At 41.7% G+C, this 17,616-nt stretch overlaps 1 protein-coding gene across 7 annotated transcripts in view; it reads right to left on the bottom strand.

The window, feature by feature from the left end:
* The window catches only part of LOC124045846 (vitamin D3 receptor A-like), an 83,560-nt gene that overhangs the window by 13,739 nt on the left and 52,205 nt on the right, over window positions 1–17,616 (bottom strand). For all 7 annotated transcript variants that reach the window (XM_046365563.1, XM_046365564.1, XM_046365559.1 and 4 more), the window contains one exon: window positions 10,487–10,617. In XM_046365563.1, the coding sequence (XP_046221519.1) occupies window positions 10,487–10,617 (131 nt within the window). The remainder of the gene's footprint in view (window positions 1–10,486; window positions 10,618–17,616) is intronic.

Genomic DNA, 17,616 nt, shown 5'->3' on the forward strand with positions numbered 1-17,616 from the left:
AACGCAACATGTAAAGGATCTCCCAAAATAAAATACAAATTGGCCTGTGTCGTAGGTAAAACATTTTAACATTTATTTCACCAGGTAGACAAATTCTCATTTACAACTGCTACCTGGCCAAGACAAAGCAAAGCAGTTCGACACATAACAGAGTTACACATGGAGTAAAACAAACATGCAGTCAACATAACAGCAGAAAAATAAGTATATATACACAATGTGAGCAAATGAGGGAGTTAAGGCAATAAATAGACCATGGTGGCGAAGTAAATACAATATAGCAATTAAAACACCGGAATGGTAGATTTGACAGATGAGTGTGCAAAGTAAAAATACTGGGGTGCAAAGGAGCAAAATAAATACATACAGTAGGGGAAGAGGTTGTTGTTTGGGCTATTTATAGATGGGCTATGTACAGGTGCAGTGATCTGTGAGCTGCTCTGACAGCTGGTGCTTAAAGCTTGTGAGGGAGATAAGTGTTTCCAGTTTCAGTGATTTTTATATTTCATTCCAGTCAATGGCAGCAGAGAACTGGAAGAGATGCGGCCAAAGGAGAAATTGGCTTTCGGGGTGACAAGTGAGATATACCTGCTGGAATGCGTGCTACGGGTGGGTGCTGCTATGGTGACCAGTGAGCTTAGATAAGGTGGGGCTTTACCTAGCAAAGTCTTGTCGATGACCTGGAGCCATTGGGTTTGGCGACGATTATGAAGCGAGGGCCAGCCAACAAGAGTGTACAGGTCACAGTGGTGGGTAGTATATGGGGCTTTGGTGACAAAATGGATGGCACTGTGATAGACTGCATCCAATTTGTTGAGTAGAGTGTTAGAGGCTATTTTGTAAATGACATCACCGAAGTCTAGGATCGGTAAGATGGTCAGATTTACGAGGGTATGTTTGGAAGCATGAGTGAAGGATGCCTTGTTTACAAAATAGGAAGCCAATTCTAGATTTAATTTTGGATTAGAGATGCTTAATGTGTGTCTGGAAGGAGAGTTTACAGTCTAACCAGACACCTAGGTATTTGTAGTTGTCCACATATTCTAAGTCAGAACCGTCCAGAGTAGTGATGCTGGACGGGCGGGCAGGTGCAGGCAGTGATCGGTTGAAGAGAATGCATTTAGTTTTACTAGCATTTAAGAGCAGTTGGAGGCCACAGAAGGAGTTATGGCATTGAAGCTTGTCTGGAGGGTTATTAACACAGTGTCCAAAGAAGGGCCAGAAGTATACAGAATGGTGTCATCTGCGTAGAGGTGGATCAGACTCACCAGCAGCAAGAGTGACATCATTGATGTATACAGAGAAGAGAGTCAGCCCAAGAATTGATCCCTGTGGTACCCACATACAGACTGCCAGAGACCCGGATAACAGGCCCTCAGATTTGACATACTTAACTCTATCGGAGAAGTAGTTGGTGAACCAGGCGAGGCAATCATTTGAGAAACCAAGGCTGTTGAGTCTGCTGATAAGGATGTGGTGATTGACAGAGTCAATAGCCTTGGACAGGTCAATGACTACGGCTGCACAGTATTGTTTCTTAACGACGGCGGTTAAGATATCGTTTAGGACAGTGGTTCTTAACCTGGGTTCGATCGAACCCCAGGGGTTCGGTGAGTCAGTCTCAGGGGTTCGGCGGAGGTCAAGACACACATCCGATTCATGTGATTCGTGATGACACGCTCCGCTTGGCCATCATTGGCTGCAGGTGATCACGCTACATCGCTTGGCCTATCTGTGCTGCAGGGAATTTGGTGCGCTCAGTAGTCGACTTGTGACTGTCGTGATGTAACGTCTTGTGATTTCTTTCTTAATGTTCTCGGCTTTGTACCCATCAACAAACCGATCCTCACACCATCGTACGAAGTTGCTTACCTGGTCGCAAAGCAGGGCAAACCACACACCATTGGTGAAACACTCATAAAAACAGCTGTGTTGGTGATGGCGAATATCATGCTGGGAAAAGAGGCTGAAGTTAAGTTATCCCAAATTCCTCTTTCAAATGACACCATCAGCGACAGAATAGAGGACATGAGCAAAGACATCTTGGCTCAAGTAATTGCAGATCTGATTTCAAGCCCGGCAAAATTCAGCCTTCAACTCGACGAGACCACAGACGTTTCCAATCTAAGCCAGCTTGCTGTATTCGTGCGCTATGTGAAAGACGACGTAATAAAGGAAGATTTTTTTTATTTTGTAAGCCTCTTACAACAACAACTAAGGCAGCCGATGTGAAGAAACGTGTGGATGACTTCTTCAAAGACGGCAATCTTTCGTGGGATATGGTTTCTGCAGTTTTTTCGGACGGAGCTCCAGTCATGCTGGGAAGAAAGACTGGTTTTGGTGCGCTAGTGAAAGCCGATGCACCACACATCATTGTTACGCATTGTATTCTGCACTGGCATGCGTTGGCAACAATAACCTTGCCTCCAAAACTGGCAGAAGTATTAAAAATTGTAGTGGAATGTGTGAACTATGTGCGAACTAGTGCTCTGAGGCACCGCATCTCCAGTGAGCTGTGTAAAGAAATGGGCTCTGAATTCGAGGTACTTCTGTACCATTCTAACGTTCGGTGGTTATCCTGGGGACAGGTGCTGAATCGTGTTTTTGCCGTGCGTGTGGAATTAGCCCTGTTTTTGTAAGAGCACCAACATTGTCATGCAGATTGCTTCACAAATTCTGAGTTCATTCTCATTTTAGCGTACATGGCCGATATCTTCGCAGCTCTCAATCATCTCAATCAAAAGATGCAGGGCGGTGGAGTCAACATCATCGAAGCGGAGGAAAACCTGAAGGCTTTTTAAAAAAAGCTACCGTTATGGAAACACCGAACAGAGAACAATAACTTTGCAAACTTTCCCCTGCTGGACGACTGTGTAAGTAAGATCGAAGATGTATCTGGAATCGGAGACATTTCTGTACCGCGGAACTGAAGCAAGCAATTGCCACGCACTTAGATGAGCTTGCAAAGTCTCTCGACGGATACTTCCCTACAAGAGTCATATCCAGCATGGGCGAGACAGCCGTTCACGTTTAGTGTTGAGACAACAGATGTCAATGATGAATACCTTGATGAAATCATTGAAATTCAGCAGAGCCAGGTTCAACAGCAACTCTTCAGAACAACAACGCTTTCAACGTTTTGGTGTCAACAAATGGTAACGTACCTTGTTATTGCTAAGAAAGCTCTGGAGATTTTCACACCGTTTGTTACAACATATCTTTGCGAGCAATCCTTTGAGGATGCTGGACATAAAAATGAAGAAAAGGAACAGACTTTGTTGCGAAAATGACATGAGAGTGGCACTTGCCAAGGTGAAGCCGCACATTTCTGAACTGGTCTCTGAAAGGCAACAGCAGAAGTGACACTGATTTGCAGTAAATATTCATTATTATGTTTTTGTTTTTATGTGAAAATCATGTTTTGATGATTTTGTTCTTTGAACACAGTGATGTTGATGCACGGTTCATTTTGTGCACCAGCCAAATATATACCTATGTTTTGAATTTGAAAAAAAATCATTGTATTTTTCCAATTAAGAAGGGTTCGGTGAATGCGCATATGAAACTGGTGGGGTTCAGTACCTCCAACAAGGTTAAGAACCACTGGTTTAGGACCTTGGGTGCACCACAGCCACGCTCATGACCAGCTCTGAAATCAGATTGCATAGCGGAGAAGGTACGGTGGGATTCGAAATGGTCGGTGATCTGTTTGTTAACTTAGCCTATCGAAGACCTTAGAAAGGAAGGGTAGGATAGATATCGGTCTATAGCAGTTTGGGTCAAGATTGTCCCCCCCCTTTGAAGAGGGAGATGGCCGCAGCTGCTTTCCAATCTTTGGGAATCTCAGACGACATGAAAGAGCAGTTGAACAGGCTAGTAATAGGGGTGCAACAATTTTGGCAGATCATTTTAGAAAGAAAGGTTCCAGATTGTCTAGCCCGGCTGATTTGTGGGGGTCGAGATTTTGTAGCTCTTTCAGAACATCAGCTGACTGGATTTGGTAGAAGGAGAAATGGCGAAGGCTTGGGCGAGTTACTGTGGGGGGTGCAGTGCTGTTGACCAGGGTAGGGGTAGCCAGGTGGAAAGCATGGCTAGCCGTAGAAAAATGCTTATTGAAATTCTCAATTATAGTGAATTTATCGGTGGTGACAGTTTCCTATCCTCAGTGCAGTGGGCAGCTGAGAGGAGGTGTTCTTATTCTCCATGGACTTCACAATGTCCCAGAACTTTGAGTTTTTGTTGCAGGAAGCAAATTTCTGTTTGAAAAAGCTAGCCTTGGCTTTTCTAACTGCCTGTATATATTGGTTTCTAACTTCCCTGAAAAGTTGCATTTCACTTTCATTTTGGAGTATATAACCAAAACATCAATGAAACACCCAGCAGGCAGCGACAGTCCATGAACAAATAAACTGAACTACAGCAAATGTTGAGCAAAAGTCCGGCAATGATAAAAATATGCTTAGTATTTTGGCCACCATCACTTTTCCTTGAAGAGTCACATTTAACATGCCCATTAAAACCCAAGAAGCTAGGCACTTACATTCCAGCACTAGAAGGGCTCACTAAGCATTCAGCGAGTGGAGCTGTCAATGAGCACTCACCACGCTCACCGCTCATAGCTCACCGCTCATAGCTCACCGCTCATAGCTCACCGAGTGGTCTTTGTTGGGCGACAGCTTGTGTTCACACATTCATTGGCTGGGAATCTAAAACAGGCTTGTTTAATAGCCCAATGCACAAACACAAGATATTCTCCCAAAGAAACATCTAAAGGTAGAGCACCCCACATAGGAACAATTAGGAAGAAACCACAAGAAATCTTAAAACTATACTGAACAACAATATAAAGCAACATGTAAACTGCTGGTCCCATGTTTCATAAACTGAAATTAAAACACCCAGAAATATTCCAAAACTTCAAAAAGCTTCTCTCAAATTGTGTTCAAATTTGTTTACATCCCTCCAAGTGAGCATTTCTCCTTTGCCAAAATAATCCACTCACCTGATAAGTGTGGCTTATCAAGAAGCTGATTAAAACAGCATGATCATTACACAGGTGCACCTTGTGCTGGCTGGGGACAATAAAAGGCCACTAAAATGTTGTCACACAACACCACAGATGTCTCAAGTTGAGGGAGCACGCAGATGGAAGATCATTTTTCTACCACATGCCACCAATGTTGTTTTAGTGGCCTACATTAAGCCTGTTTGGGATTCTCTGGATCGATGTGTACGACAGCGTGTTCTAGTTCCCGACAATATCAAGCAACTTCGCTCAGCCATTGAATAGGAGTAGGACAACATTCCACAGAGCACAAACAGCCTGATCAAGTATATGTGAAGGAGATATGTCGCGCTGCATGAGGCAAACGTTGGTCACACCTGATACTGACTGGTTTTCTGATCCACACCCGTACCTTTTTTCAAGGTATCTGTGACTAACAGATGCATATCTGTATTCCCAGTAATGTGAAATCCATAGATAAGGGCTTCATTTAAATTGACTGATTTCCTTATAGAAACTTAGTTAAATCTTTGAAATTGTTGCATGTTGAGTTTCTATTTTTGTTCAGTGTAGTTGATATTTTAACCTGCATGTCATGATGTCATACGATGTGGATGAACAAAATCAATATGCACGTGGTCGGTATAGTCATGTAACTGCTACACGTTAGCCTTGTAGATACACAGAAACTAAATGCCTTTTCTAAGTGAGTCACATGTGAATCAGCTTCACGACAGGACATTCCTGTCTTGACTGATGCTTTCTAGAAACTTCTGCTCACTTCATTTGCACAAAATGACATTTGCGTTATTCATGCAAAAAGCTTTCCGGACTACCCTTGTCAGAAAAGGTATTACGCAACTGTTAAACAAATGTTGGCTGTTTCATGCTCACATGCTGACAGATCAAGTTAACAGCATCTGTGCCTGTGGTAGAATGTATTTGATGTTTTTGTCTATTATTTGGCAATAGTCTTCCCACTGTGAACAGCAAATTGAACGAAAAGAAGTTCATAAAACAGTTGAGAGCTGACTGTAACCACAACCAGGCAGCTGGCTCGTGTTATGCAGTGCATTCAGAAAGTATTCAGACCCCTTCACTTTCTCCACATTTTATTACGTTACAGCCTCAAAATGTGTTAAAAAACAAATTCCCCTCAACAATCTACACGCAATACCCAATAACGGCAAAGCAATAAAATAATATTTTGCAAATTTATCAAAAATAAACAATGAAATAGACTGGAGGTCCTGAGCATTCTGGAGCAGGGCTTCATCAAAGATCTCTGTACTTTGCTCTGTTCATCTTTCCCTTAATCCTGACTAGTCGCCCAGGCCTTGCCACAGAACATACCCACAGCATGATTCTGCCACCACCATGCTTCACCGTAGGGATGCTATAGGTGATGAGCGGTGCCTGGTTTCCTCCATATGTGACACTTGGCATTCAGGCCAAAGAGTTCAGTCTTGGTTTCATCAGACCAGAGCATCTTGTTTCTCATGGTTAAAGAGTCCATTAGGTGCCTTTTGGCAAACTCCAAGCAGGCTGTCATGTGTCTTACTGAGGAGTGGCTTCTGTCTGGCCACTCCACCATAAAGGCCTGATTGGTAGATCGCTTCAGAGATGGGTGTCCTTATGGAAGGTTCTCCCATCTCCACAGAGGAACTCTAACTCCAATCAACTTGTAGAAACATCTCAAGGATGATCATTGGAAACACGATGCACCTGGGCTCAATTTCTAGTCTCATGGCAAAGGGTCTTAATACTTTTAAAAAATACTTAAAATGCAGTATTTTATTTGTATATATTACTTAGTAAAAATGTCTAAAAACCTGCTTTTACTTTGTTACCATAGGGTATTGTGTGTAGATTGACGAGGAAAACATTTTATTTAACCAATTTCGGAATAAGGCTGTAACGTAAGAAAATATAGAATAAGTGAAGGGGTCTGAACACTTTCCGAATGCATTGTATGCTAGCTAGTAGCTACCTATTTAACTATGCTGCTGTCGCCAACCTTTGATTTAATCTATTGCCATATTTAAGGATTATCCACAATGGAGACATGTTCAGAACTAGAGGTGGATCACCCGTACTCCATCGTAGACTGTCTTACTGTTACTGGCTGGTTGACTGGGCTGACATCAAGCCAGAATGGGACACTCCGTATGGCATAGTCAAAAGGACTGCTGAAGTACCCAAGCTAGCCAACAATGGTGATTTCCCAGAATTTGCCAGCTATTGTCTGCTGCGCTGTCTAGATAGTATTTCACAGTGCCTTCTGTATTGCTGGCACAGCACTGAGGTGACAGAGCTGGCTGAGGACAGAAAAATCGAGCTGTTTACCACAGAATGTGTCCACATTTAGTAATTAGTCTAGTGCCTGGATCGCCATGGCGGAGGACTGAGATGCAGGGAGAGCGAGCCTCGATGGGAATTCAAAGACTAAATCATAAAAGATTAAGTCCATAGAAAATATTTTAAAAGGATCATAATTAAGGGCCACTTGATTTGCCTCGACTGTCACTACTGAATGTAGTTGGTTGGTATCGTAATACTCTGGGTCAGAATATGATCAATATCACAATAACCTTCTCCAGCTATTATTAACTAGAAACAAATAAATGTTTTATGTGAGAAGTAGGCATTGTTCTGAAGCCATAAAGGAAAAGAAATGCACAAGCACCACCATACATACTTCACCCATGCTCTACCAAGGTTTTCCAGCACACAGCTTTGACCTACTACAGTAGTTATGTCAGTCTATTGTATATCAAACAATGTGTAGGCAGGTTGCTTAGGATTCAAACCTTCTCAAAACAGCCTAATTAATACTCAAAGGTGCTCCCACAATGTCATTTGTACTGCATACAAGGTAAAGTATTGGATTCTTTAGGCACTACCCACACTAAGACATTATCCCATTTCACTACCTTTTCAAGCTTCTTTTCAATTATATGAAAGCAAACTTTGATTTTAAACTTCCAGGACCATCAAGCTTGATTGACTGAGCCATTTTGTCTTGTAGTAATTTAATTTCAATAGTAGTAATTTAATTTCACCTCTTTGCAGAATGATCACAGAGGGGCTATTTCTGGCTGCCCTCCTGTTAACCCTATAGCATAAGGGAGTGTGGATAATTATGTACTCTTCACTGACTTGGCAGGCGGCAGAGTGGACAGGACTGCTCTGTTGTCTTGGCACACACCAACTGTGGACAATGTGGCTGGATCCTCAGCAAGGCAGCGATGCTTTGAAAAAGCAACAAACTAGGGGCGAGGCCTTGGACTGACCAATTAAAGCGTTACAACACCCACGGGTTATGACCTTCAACTCTCATTACCGTCATTAACACACACAGCTGTGCAAAACACCTCTGTGTAGCATTCAACATGATTTATACATGTGAACATAGTACTATATCAGCCACATACGGTAACTATCACTCCCCCCCCCAAAAAAGAGGACAAACAGGCAAACATCAAAGAGTATTTAACATCAACATTCTACTTCTTTTTTCTTTTTTTTTACTAGGCAAGTCAGTTAAGAACAAATTCTTATTTTCAATGATGGCCTAGGAACAGTGGGTTAACTGCCTTGTTCAGGGGCAGAACGACAGATATGTACCTTGTCAGCTCGGGGATTCGAACTTGCAACCTTTCGGTTACTAGTCCAACACTAACCACTAGGCTACCCTGCCGCATTTGTCGCCTGGCTTGATGTCAGCCCAGTCAACCAGCCAGTAACAGTAAGACAGTCTACGATGGAGTACGGGTGATCCACCTCTAAACCATGAGAAACCTTGATTCTCTGGTCTGATGAAACCAAGACTGAACTCTTTGGCCTGAATGCAAAGTGTCACATATGGAGGAAACCAGGCATCGCTCATCACCTATAGCATCCCTACGGTGAAGCATGGTGGTGGCAGAATCATGCTGTGGGTATGTTCTGTGGCAAGGCCTGGCCGACTAGTCAGGATTAAGGGAAAGATGAACAGAGCAAAGTACAGAGATCTTTGATGAAGCCCTGCTCCAGAATGCTCAGGACCTCCAGTCTATTTCATTGTTTATTTTTGATAAATTTGCAAAATATTATTTTATTGCTTTGACATTATTGGGTATTGTGTGTAGATTGTTGAGGGGAATTTGTTTTCAACACATTTTGAGGCTGTAACGTAATAAAATGTGGAGAAAGTGAAGGGGTCTGAATACTTTCTGAATGCACTGCATAACACGAGCCAGCTGCCTGGTTGTGGTTACAGTCAGCTCTCAAAAACTGTTTTATGAACTTCTTTTCGTTCAATTTGCTGTTCACAGTGGGAAGACTATTGCCAAATAATAGACAAAAACATCAAATACATTCTACCACAGGCACAGATGCTGTTAACTTGATCTGTCAGCATGTGAGCATGAAATAGCCAACATTTGTTTTACAGTTGCGTAATACCTTTTCTGACAAGGGTAGTCCGGAAAGCTTTTTGCATGAATAACGCAAATGCCATTTTGTGCAAATGAAGTGAGCAGAAGTTTCTAGAAAGCATCAGTCAAGACAGGAATGTCCTGCCGTGAAGCTGATTCACATGTGACTCACTTAGAAAAGGCATTTAGACTTAAATGTAAATGTAGTTTCTGTGTATCTACAAGGCTAACGTGTAGCAGTTACATGACTATACCTACCACGTGCATGTTGATTTTGTTCATCCAAATTTGTGTCCACATCAAGCTGATCCTAAGTCGATTGGTTGCCGAGTCGCGGCTCTCATCCAATCGCAAGTCTCACTCCATGCCACACCAGTCTGAAATATTTCAGGGCATGCCACATGTTATTGTTTTCACATGAGTGAGTACCCACATGACTGGGGCATGCTGTGCCAGGCGGCACTGTGGCCTGGAGCTTTAGCGCTGGTGCAGACAAAGAGGCCATTTTAGCGGTCTGGATCCTTTTCCAGGGGCCTCATTTAGGCTTGTGACTGTTTGCGGGCTAGGCTCCACAGAAGCAGCCGGAGCATTGTTGGACTGGTCTTTATTTCACTCTCCCCTCTGCCCCTCTTACCTCAAAATGCACAGCTTGTTTATTTTCATAACCCTGCTGACTTGTTGGTGTTGAAGCATGGTAAACTGGAGGGCATTTTATAAAGAAGGATTCTATGACCTTAGCCAGCTAATTTTGGGGAATATTTTTGAAACAACCACATCTTCTTAGTCGGTACAGAACGTAAAATACAGTACAACCCTGGTCTATTTTTCTGGCTGAAAGCAACACAAATACAGACATTAAAAAATAACATGTCCAGGCAAAGATGATTATGTAAAACAGACAGTAGTAACATACTGTACAGTAGAGAGTGTACTGTATGTCTGTATTGCTCTTTCACATTATGTAAACAGTCTTCAGCCAGAATGAGCCAAGCACTGAAAGGGCTGAAGTTACTGTAGTTACTGTATTTATGACCAGTTAGAAATCAGGTGTCTGGGTACTCACACTCCTTCATCATACCCATGTCCACGCAGCATTTGAGCCGGCAGGCCTGGCAGTGGCGCCGGTTATCCTTGGTGATGGAGCAGTTGCCGTTGAAGGGGCAGGTGAAACTGGCCTTACGTTTCATGCTGCGTCTGGTGGGGGTAGATAGACACAGCTGGCTCACTAGCACATTAAAAGAGGAAGATGCATTAAAACCGTGCTGCTAATATTGCTATTTTACAGGAAATGGAAGGCAGGCAATTACGCAACTGGGTTACACTCCCCCCCCCTCACAGTAAAAACAAACATTTCATGAGCAGTCACATAGTGTTCCATTCGAACAGAAAAACAGAAATACAGCCTTGACATACAGCAAGCACCTGAGGCACATAGTTTAGAAATAGATTAACACACAAAAATGATAGATAAAACACACAGATCAGTAGAGCACTAGAGTCCCTCTTGTCCCCCCCCCCCCCAAACACACACAGGGGTTTCAAAGGGTGTCTGATGCCCTTTCTCCCAAATAGTTAACAAATTAAGCATGGCAGACATGAGAGGACCACTGACTGAGAGTTTTGTTTAATGAGAACATGATGTCTGAGAAAGACACAGCCTGGCATTCTCCTTTCCTGTCGGCACTTCCTGTAATCCATATACAACGGTTATATTTTCCCAAGCTGCGTCAAGTAGTCTTGACGGTATTATGATGAAACAATTTGGGGTGAATTCTGCCTTGCAGAATAACTACTTCCATCACTATGAACTCTGTAGGTACAACCCCCATAGGTTTTTAGATGTTAAGACATTTTCTTCATGTTTAAAAACAAATGGGAGCTAAAAGAATCGAAGGGGAACAGCTCAGCTTTAAATTCAGCGGGAATAGCTCGTCTATGGCAGACAATTGTCCCTTTACTTGAAAGATATACAGGTGTTGGAAGCAGTCTATTTGGAAAGTATTCAGACCCCTTCACATTTTGTTCTGTTATAGCCTTATTTTAAAAATCTATTTCAGAATGAGGCTGAAACGTAACAAAATGTGGAAAAAGTGAAGATATGAATACTTTCTGAATGCACTGTAAGTGTCAATATGACAGCAGTCAAAAATAGTCAATCGTCAGGTCGTGCTTGTGTGCATCTTCATGCAATGGAATCAGTTGGATTTCATTTAGCGGTTATTCCTTGTCCTAACAGTTGACAATAGTCTCAGGTTCTCTATCTTCCATGGTGACCCTTCTCCCCTTGCCAACGTAAAGTTCCACAAGCCTCATCACCACATTCTCCGACACTCACTCACCTGCTGCCCATGGTGGATATTTTCCCAGATTTTAAAAGGTGTTCAGCATGTACAATTACGCACGCTTTCTCAGGGTAATATGTGATTGGAATATGTTTTCCGGGATTCAGCCGATGGCATTGAGGAGTTTACCTCATCAGTCACAGGCTTCACAGTGACTGCATGTACATATCCCAACCAGAAGCAATGGAGTACAGGCAGCACTGAGCTAAAGGCTAGAGCTACTGCTTTCAAGGAGCGAGACACTAATCCAGACGCTTATAAGAAATCCTTCTACCGACTCAGAGCCAAACCATCAAACTGGCTAAGTGTCAATATAGGATTAAGATTGAATCCAACTACATCAGCTCTGATGCTCGTTGGATGAGGCAGGGCTTGCAAACTATCCCAGATTATAAAGGGAAACCCAGCCGTGAGCTGCTCAGTGAAGCAACCCTACCAGACGAGCTAAATGCCTACTATACTGACTTTGTAGCAAGCAACACTGAACCATTCATGAGAGCACTGGACGACTGTGTGTTCACTCTCTCTGTAGCCAATGTAAGACCTTTAAAACAGGTTAACATTCACAAGGCCAGATGGATTACCAGGACACTGACATTTTCAACCTCTCCCTGACTCAGTCTGTAATAACTACATGTTTCAGGCAGATTACCATAGTCTGTGTTGTCAAGAAATGACTACTGCCCCGTAGCATTCAAATTTGTAGCCAGGAAATGCTTTGAAAGGCTGGTGATGGCTTACAACACCATCATCCCAGAAATATTGGACCCACTTCAATTTGCATACCGCACAGATCACACAATCTCTATTGTACTCCACACTGCCCACTCCACAGTGACAACAGCACATCGTTCAACACCATAGTATACACAAAGCTCATCACTAGGCTAAGGACCCTGGAACTGAACACTTCCCTCTGCAACCATATCCTGGACTTCCTGAAGGACACCCCCCAGATGGTGAGGTTCAGCAACAATACATCTGTCACGCTGACCCTCAACACTGGGGCCCCTTCAAGGGTGCGTGCTCAGTCCCCTCCTGTATTCCTGTTCACCCACAACTTCGTGGCCGATCACGACTCCAAGACCATCATTAAGTTTGCAAATGGCGCGACGCTGGTAGGCCAGATCACCGACGACAATGAGACAGCCTACAGGAAGTAGGTCAGAGACCTGGCAGTGTGGTGCCAGGACAACAACAACCTCTCCCTCAATGTGAGCGAGACTAAGGAACTGATTGTGGACTACAGGAAAAGGAGGGCTGAGAATGCACCCCACTCACGTCGACGGGGCTGTAGTGGACAGGGTCGAGAACTTCAATTTCCTTGGTGTCCACATCACCAAGGACATATCCTGGTCCAAAAACACCAACAGTCGTAAAGAGGGTACAACATTGCCTCTTCCCCCTCAGGAAGCTGAAAAGATTTGGTATGGGCACTCAGATCCTCAAAAAGTTCTACACCATCGAGAGCATCCTGATTGGTTGCATCACTGCTCGGTATGACAACTGCTCGGCATCCAACCACAAGGCACTACAGAGGGTAGTGCGTACAGCCCTACCATCCAGGACCTATATACCGGTAGGGCTGGACAACATGGCCAAAATATATCAGGGTATTTTCTTTTTATAAATAAAAATTGAGCTGTGTGACTATTTTATGTTTTTGAATAATAAATGTTCTAAATATGCTTTGAGTAGTGAATGACCCTAGGACGGCAACATATGAATTCTAAGTGGCTTTAAAAGGTGCTTTCTCCATTCTGATTGTTTTATACTGCTCAGTTTAAAAAATATATATTTCATCCATTTCTGCACTCAGAGATAATTTCCACACTGCCACGTAGGGCTGCACAATATGTGCAAACAATCTAGACCTTACTTTTAACCAAATGTTGCAATTTGAAATGTGATTTAGAGCAAAACACCTGGGTGAACTGCTGAAATCATGGAAATAGAAAGATTACTTTAATTCTATAGCTAGTAAATAAGTGGGCACTTTGAATAGTGTTGTTTGACATGACAATGAATGAAAATTCCAGGGGAAATTGTGGCAGGGTAGGAACCAAAGTGTTGATAAGTGTTTGCAGGGGGACCCTATAATCTTTGGCTACATTGAATGTTTTCTAGTAGCTACTTAAAAGTTGTTAACATATTCTTGCTTTGAGTATTCCCTCTTTGATTTAGAAGATACTGTTACACAAACATGCTGATTTAGGTCTACATCACTGCTATTATCTGGCTGTATAGCTAATTATGTTTGCGCTGAATCAATACATTTATTAGCTAGCTATTAGCGGCTGACAAGATTTAGGCCCAACTTGCTTAGAAAATACAGTATAAACCAGCAGTTTGCAGATTTATTACACAGTGTAATTATAGAACACTAGTGGATTTATATTAAGAAAAGTGAAAACAGCATAGTTGTCAACATTGCTGCATTGGCAACAATTGTGCTCCTTGAGTGACAGGGGGCGGGGTCTATGTGAAAAGCGGCAGAGACCCACAGCGAGAGACCGAGAGAAAGAGGCAGAGAGAGGAAGTAGCGAAGTAAACTATGAAAATGGACGGTGTATCACATTTAACAAACCAAACATTAAAATACAGTTCTAAATGTAAAGTAAAACCTAATGCCCTACCAGGCAGTGTCAGGGAAGGCCCTACAAATTGTCAAATGACTCCAGCCACCCAAGCTATAGATTGTTCTCTCTGCAAGCAGTACTGGAGCACATAGTCTAGGACCAAAAGGCTCCTTAATTAAAGTCATAAGGCTGCTGAACAGTTAATCAAATGGCTGCATTGACCCCTTTTATTATGTTTTTGCACCGACTCTTGCACAGGCTCGATGTACACTCACTGGACTCTAACCACACACTCACACATGATACACTCCCCCACACAAGAGGTTTGTTAATCATCTCTGCATATAGTCACTTTACCCTACATATTGCCTCAATTACCTCGACTAACCCGTACCCTTGCACTTAGACTATGTACTTGTATATAGCCTTGTTATTGTATTGTGTGACCATCTACCCTTTAGTTTATTTAGCACATTGTTCTTACTTTTTTTAACTGCATTGTTGGTTAAGCAAGCATTTCAAGGTTAGGTTGTATTTGGTGCATGTGACAAATAAATGTTACCTGTATCCTACTCCAAGTAGGCCAGAGTAGATTGACAAAACTGCTTTGATGAACTGATTTAGGGTACATACCATTTTAAGATTACAATTAGAATGAATCAATACAGTATCATTAAAATATATATATATATATTTAAACTTTAACTAGGCAAGTCAGTTAAGAACAAATAATTATTTACAATGCCTTAGACCACTGCGTCACTCAGTAGCCATGGTCATTCCGGTTCTTCATTCACAATTAATGATTTGATACTTTAGTCTGTTATATGCCCACCTAAAACTGGTTCTAACTCCAGTTCTGCTTGTGATATTAAGATTAACACTGACAGTGTTACATAAACGTATTCAGGAAAAGTCAAGGATGGAGGGGGGCATGACTTTAAAAAATGGCAGACATTTCTTCAAAATCATGAGCAGTGAAAATGACTGCTTTAGCAGTTCTAGTGTCAAACAAAAATACATGATCTTGTTCCTGCTCAAAAACACCAGTTTACACAATCTTTAAAAAGATAAAGCATTTCAGATAATAAGCTTCCATGTGGACAAGCAGCATTAGTAGAGTTGTTTTGGCTTGGCTCTCAGAGTATCAATCACTTGTCAATTATTTTTGTGCGTTTCAAAACTGGCTAATAGGCTACCTTTTTAATCCCTGGATAATGGTCTGTCTTCCTATGTGTGGGAAGTACAGGGCATTAAAGGGGCATGATTGATTCATTTAAAGGCCTAAAGTGAATGTAGCAATCATAGATTGACATACGAGGTCGACCGATTATGATTTTAACGCAGATACCGATTATTGGAGGACCAAAAAAAGCCGATAGCGATTTTTTTTTTTTAAATCGGCCGATTTTAATAATGACAATCACAACAATACTGAATTAACACTTATTTTAACTTAATATAATACATCAATAAAAACCAATTTAGCCTCAAATAATGAAACCTGTTCAATTGGTCTAAATAATGCAAAAACAAAGTGTTGGAGAAGAAAGTAAAAGCAAAATATGTGCCATGTAAAAACGTTCCTTGCTCAGAACATATGAAAGCTGGTGGTTCCTTTTAACATGAGACTTCAATATTCCAAGGTAAGAGGTTTTAGGTTGTAGTTAATATAGTATTTATAGGACTATTTCTCGCTATACCATTTGTATTTCATTAACCTTTGACTATTGGATGTTCTTATAAGCACTTTAGTATTGCCAGTGTAACAGTATAGCTTCCTTCCCTCTCCTCGCTCCTACCTGGGCTCAAACCAGGAACACATCGACAACAGCCACCCTCGAAGCAGCGTTACCCATCGCTCCACAAAAGCTGCCACCCTTGCAGAGCAAGGAGAATAACCACTCCAAGTCTCAGAGCGAGTGATGTTTGAAACGCTATTAGAGCACACCCAGCTAACTAGCTAGCCATTTCACATCAGTTACACCAGCCATTAGGCTGATAGGCTTGAAGTCATAAACAGCGCTGTGCTTGCGAAGAGCTGCTGGCAAAACGCATGAAATTGCTGTTTGAATGAATGCTTACGAGCCTGCTGCTGCCTACCATCGCTCAGTCAGACTTAATTATAACATAACACACAGAAATACGAGCCTTTGGTCATTAATATTGTCGAATCCAGAAACTATCATTTCGAAAACAAAGCATTTATTATTTCAGTTAAATACGGAACCGTTGGGTATTTTAATCTAATGGGTGGCATCTAAAGTCTAAATATTCTTGTTACATTGCACAACCTTCAATGTTCTCATAATAACGTAAAATTCTGGCAAATTAGTTCGCAATGAGCCAGGCTGCCCAAACTGTTGCATGTACCCTGACTCTGCGTGCAATAAACGCAAGAGAAATGACACAATTTCACCTGGTTAATATTGCCTGCTAACCTGGATTTATTTTAGCTAAATATTCAGGTTTAAAAATTATATATACTTCTGTGTATTGATTTTAAGAAAGGCATTGGTGTTAATGGTTAGGTACAGTCGTCCAACGATTGTGATTTTTTCGCAATTGCGCTTTTGTTAAATCATCCCCCAGCGTTGCATCGATTATATGCAACGCAGGACACGCTAGATAAACTAGTAATATCAACCATGTGTAGTTATAACTAGTGATTATGATTGAATCCCCCGAGCTGACAAGGTGAAAATCTGTCATTCTGCCCCTGAACGAGGCAGTTAACCCACCGTTCCTAGGCTGTCATTGTAAATAAGAATGTGTTCTTAACTGACTTACCCAGTTAAATAAAAAGGTATAAAAATAATTAAATAAAAATCTGCGCCCAAAAATACCGATTTCCGATTGTTATGAAAACTTGAAAATCGGCCATTCCGATTAAATCGGTCAACCTCTAACATACACCCACTTTTCCCCCCCACATTGTTACAGCTTTATTCTAAAATGTATTAAATACACATTTTCCCTCCTCAATCTACACACAATACCCCATAATGACAAAGCGAAAACGTTATTTATTTATTTATTTTTTGCAGGTTTTTTACAAATATCTTATTTACATATGTATTCAGACCGTTTGCTATGAAGCTGAGCTCAGGTACATCCTGTTTCCATTGATCATACTTTTTTTCTTTTTTTTCCCCCATATAATAGGTTTCTTATTTTCCAATAAAAAAAATCTAATAAAAAAAGACAGCAATACTAACAATGACATTCATTGTACTGTTGAATGGGATGGCCAATTTAGAGGACAAAACAAA

The sequence above is a fragment of the Oncorhynchus gorbuscha genome, linkage group LG10 (genome assembly GCF_021184085.1).
Source record: "Oncorhynchus gorbuscha isolate QuinsamMale2020 ecotype Even-year linkage group LG10, OgorEven_v1.0, whole genome shotgun sequence".
In the NCBI taxonomy this organism is placed as follows: Eukaryota; Metazoa; Chordata; class Actinopteri; order Salmoniformes; family Salmonidae; genus Oncorhynchus; species Oncorhynchus gorbuscha.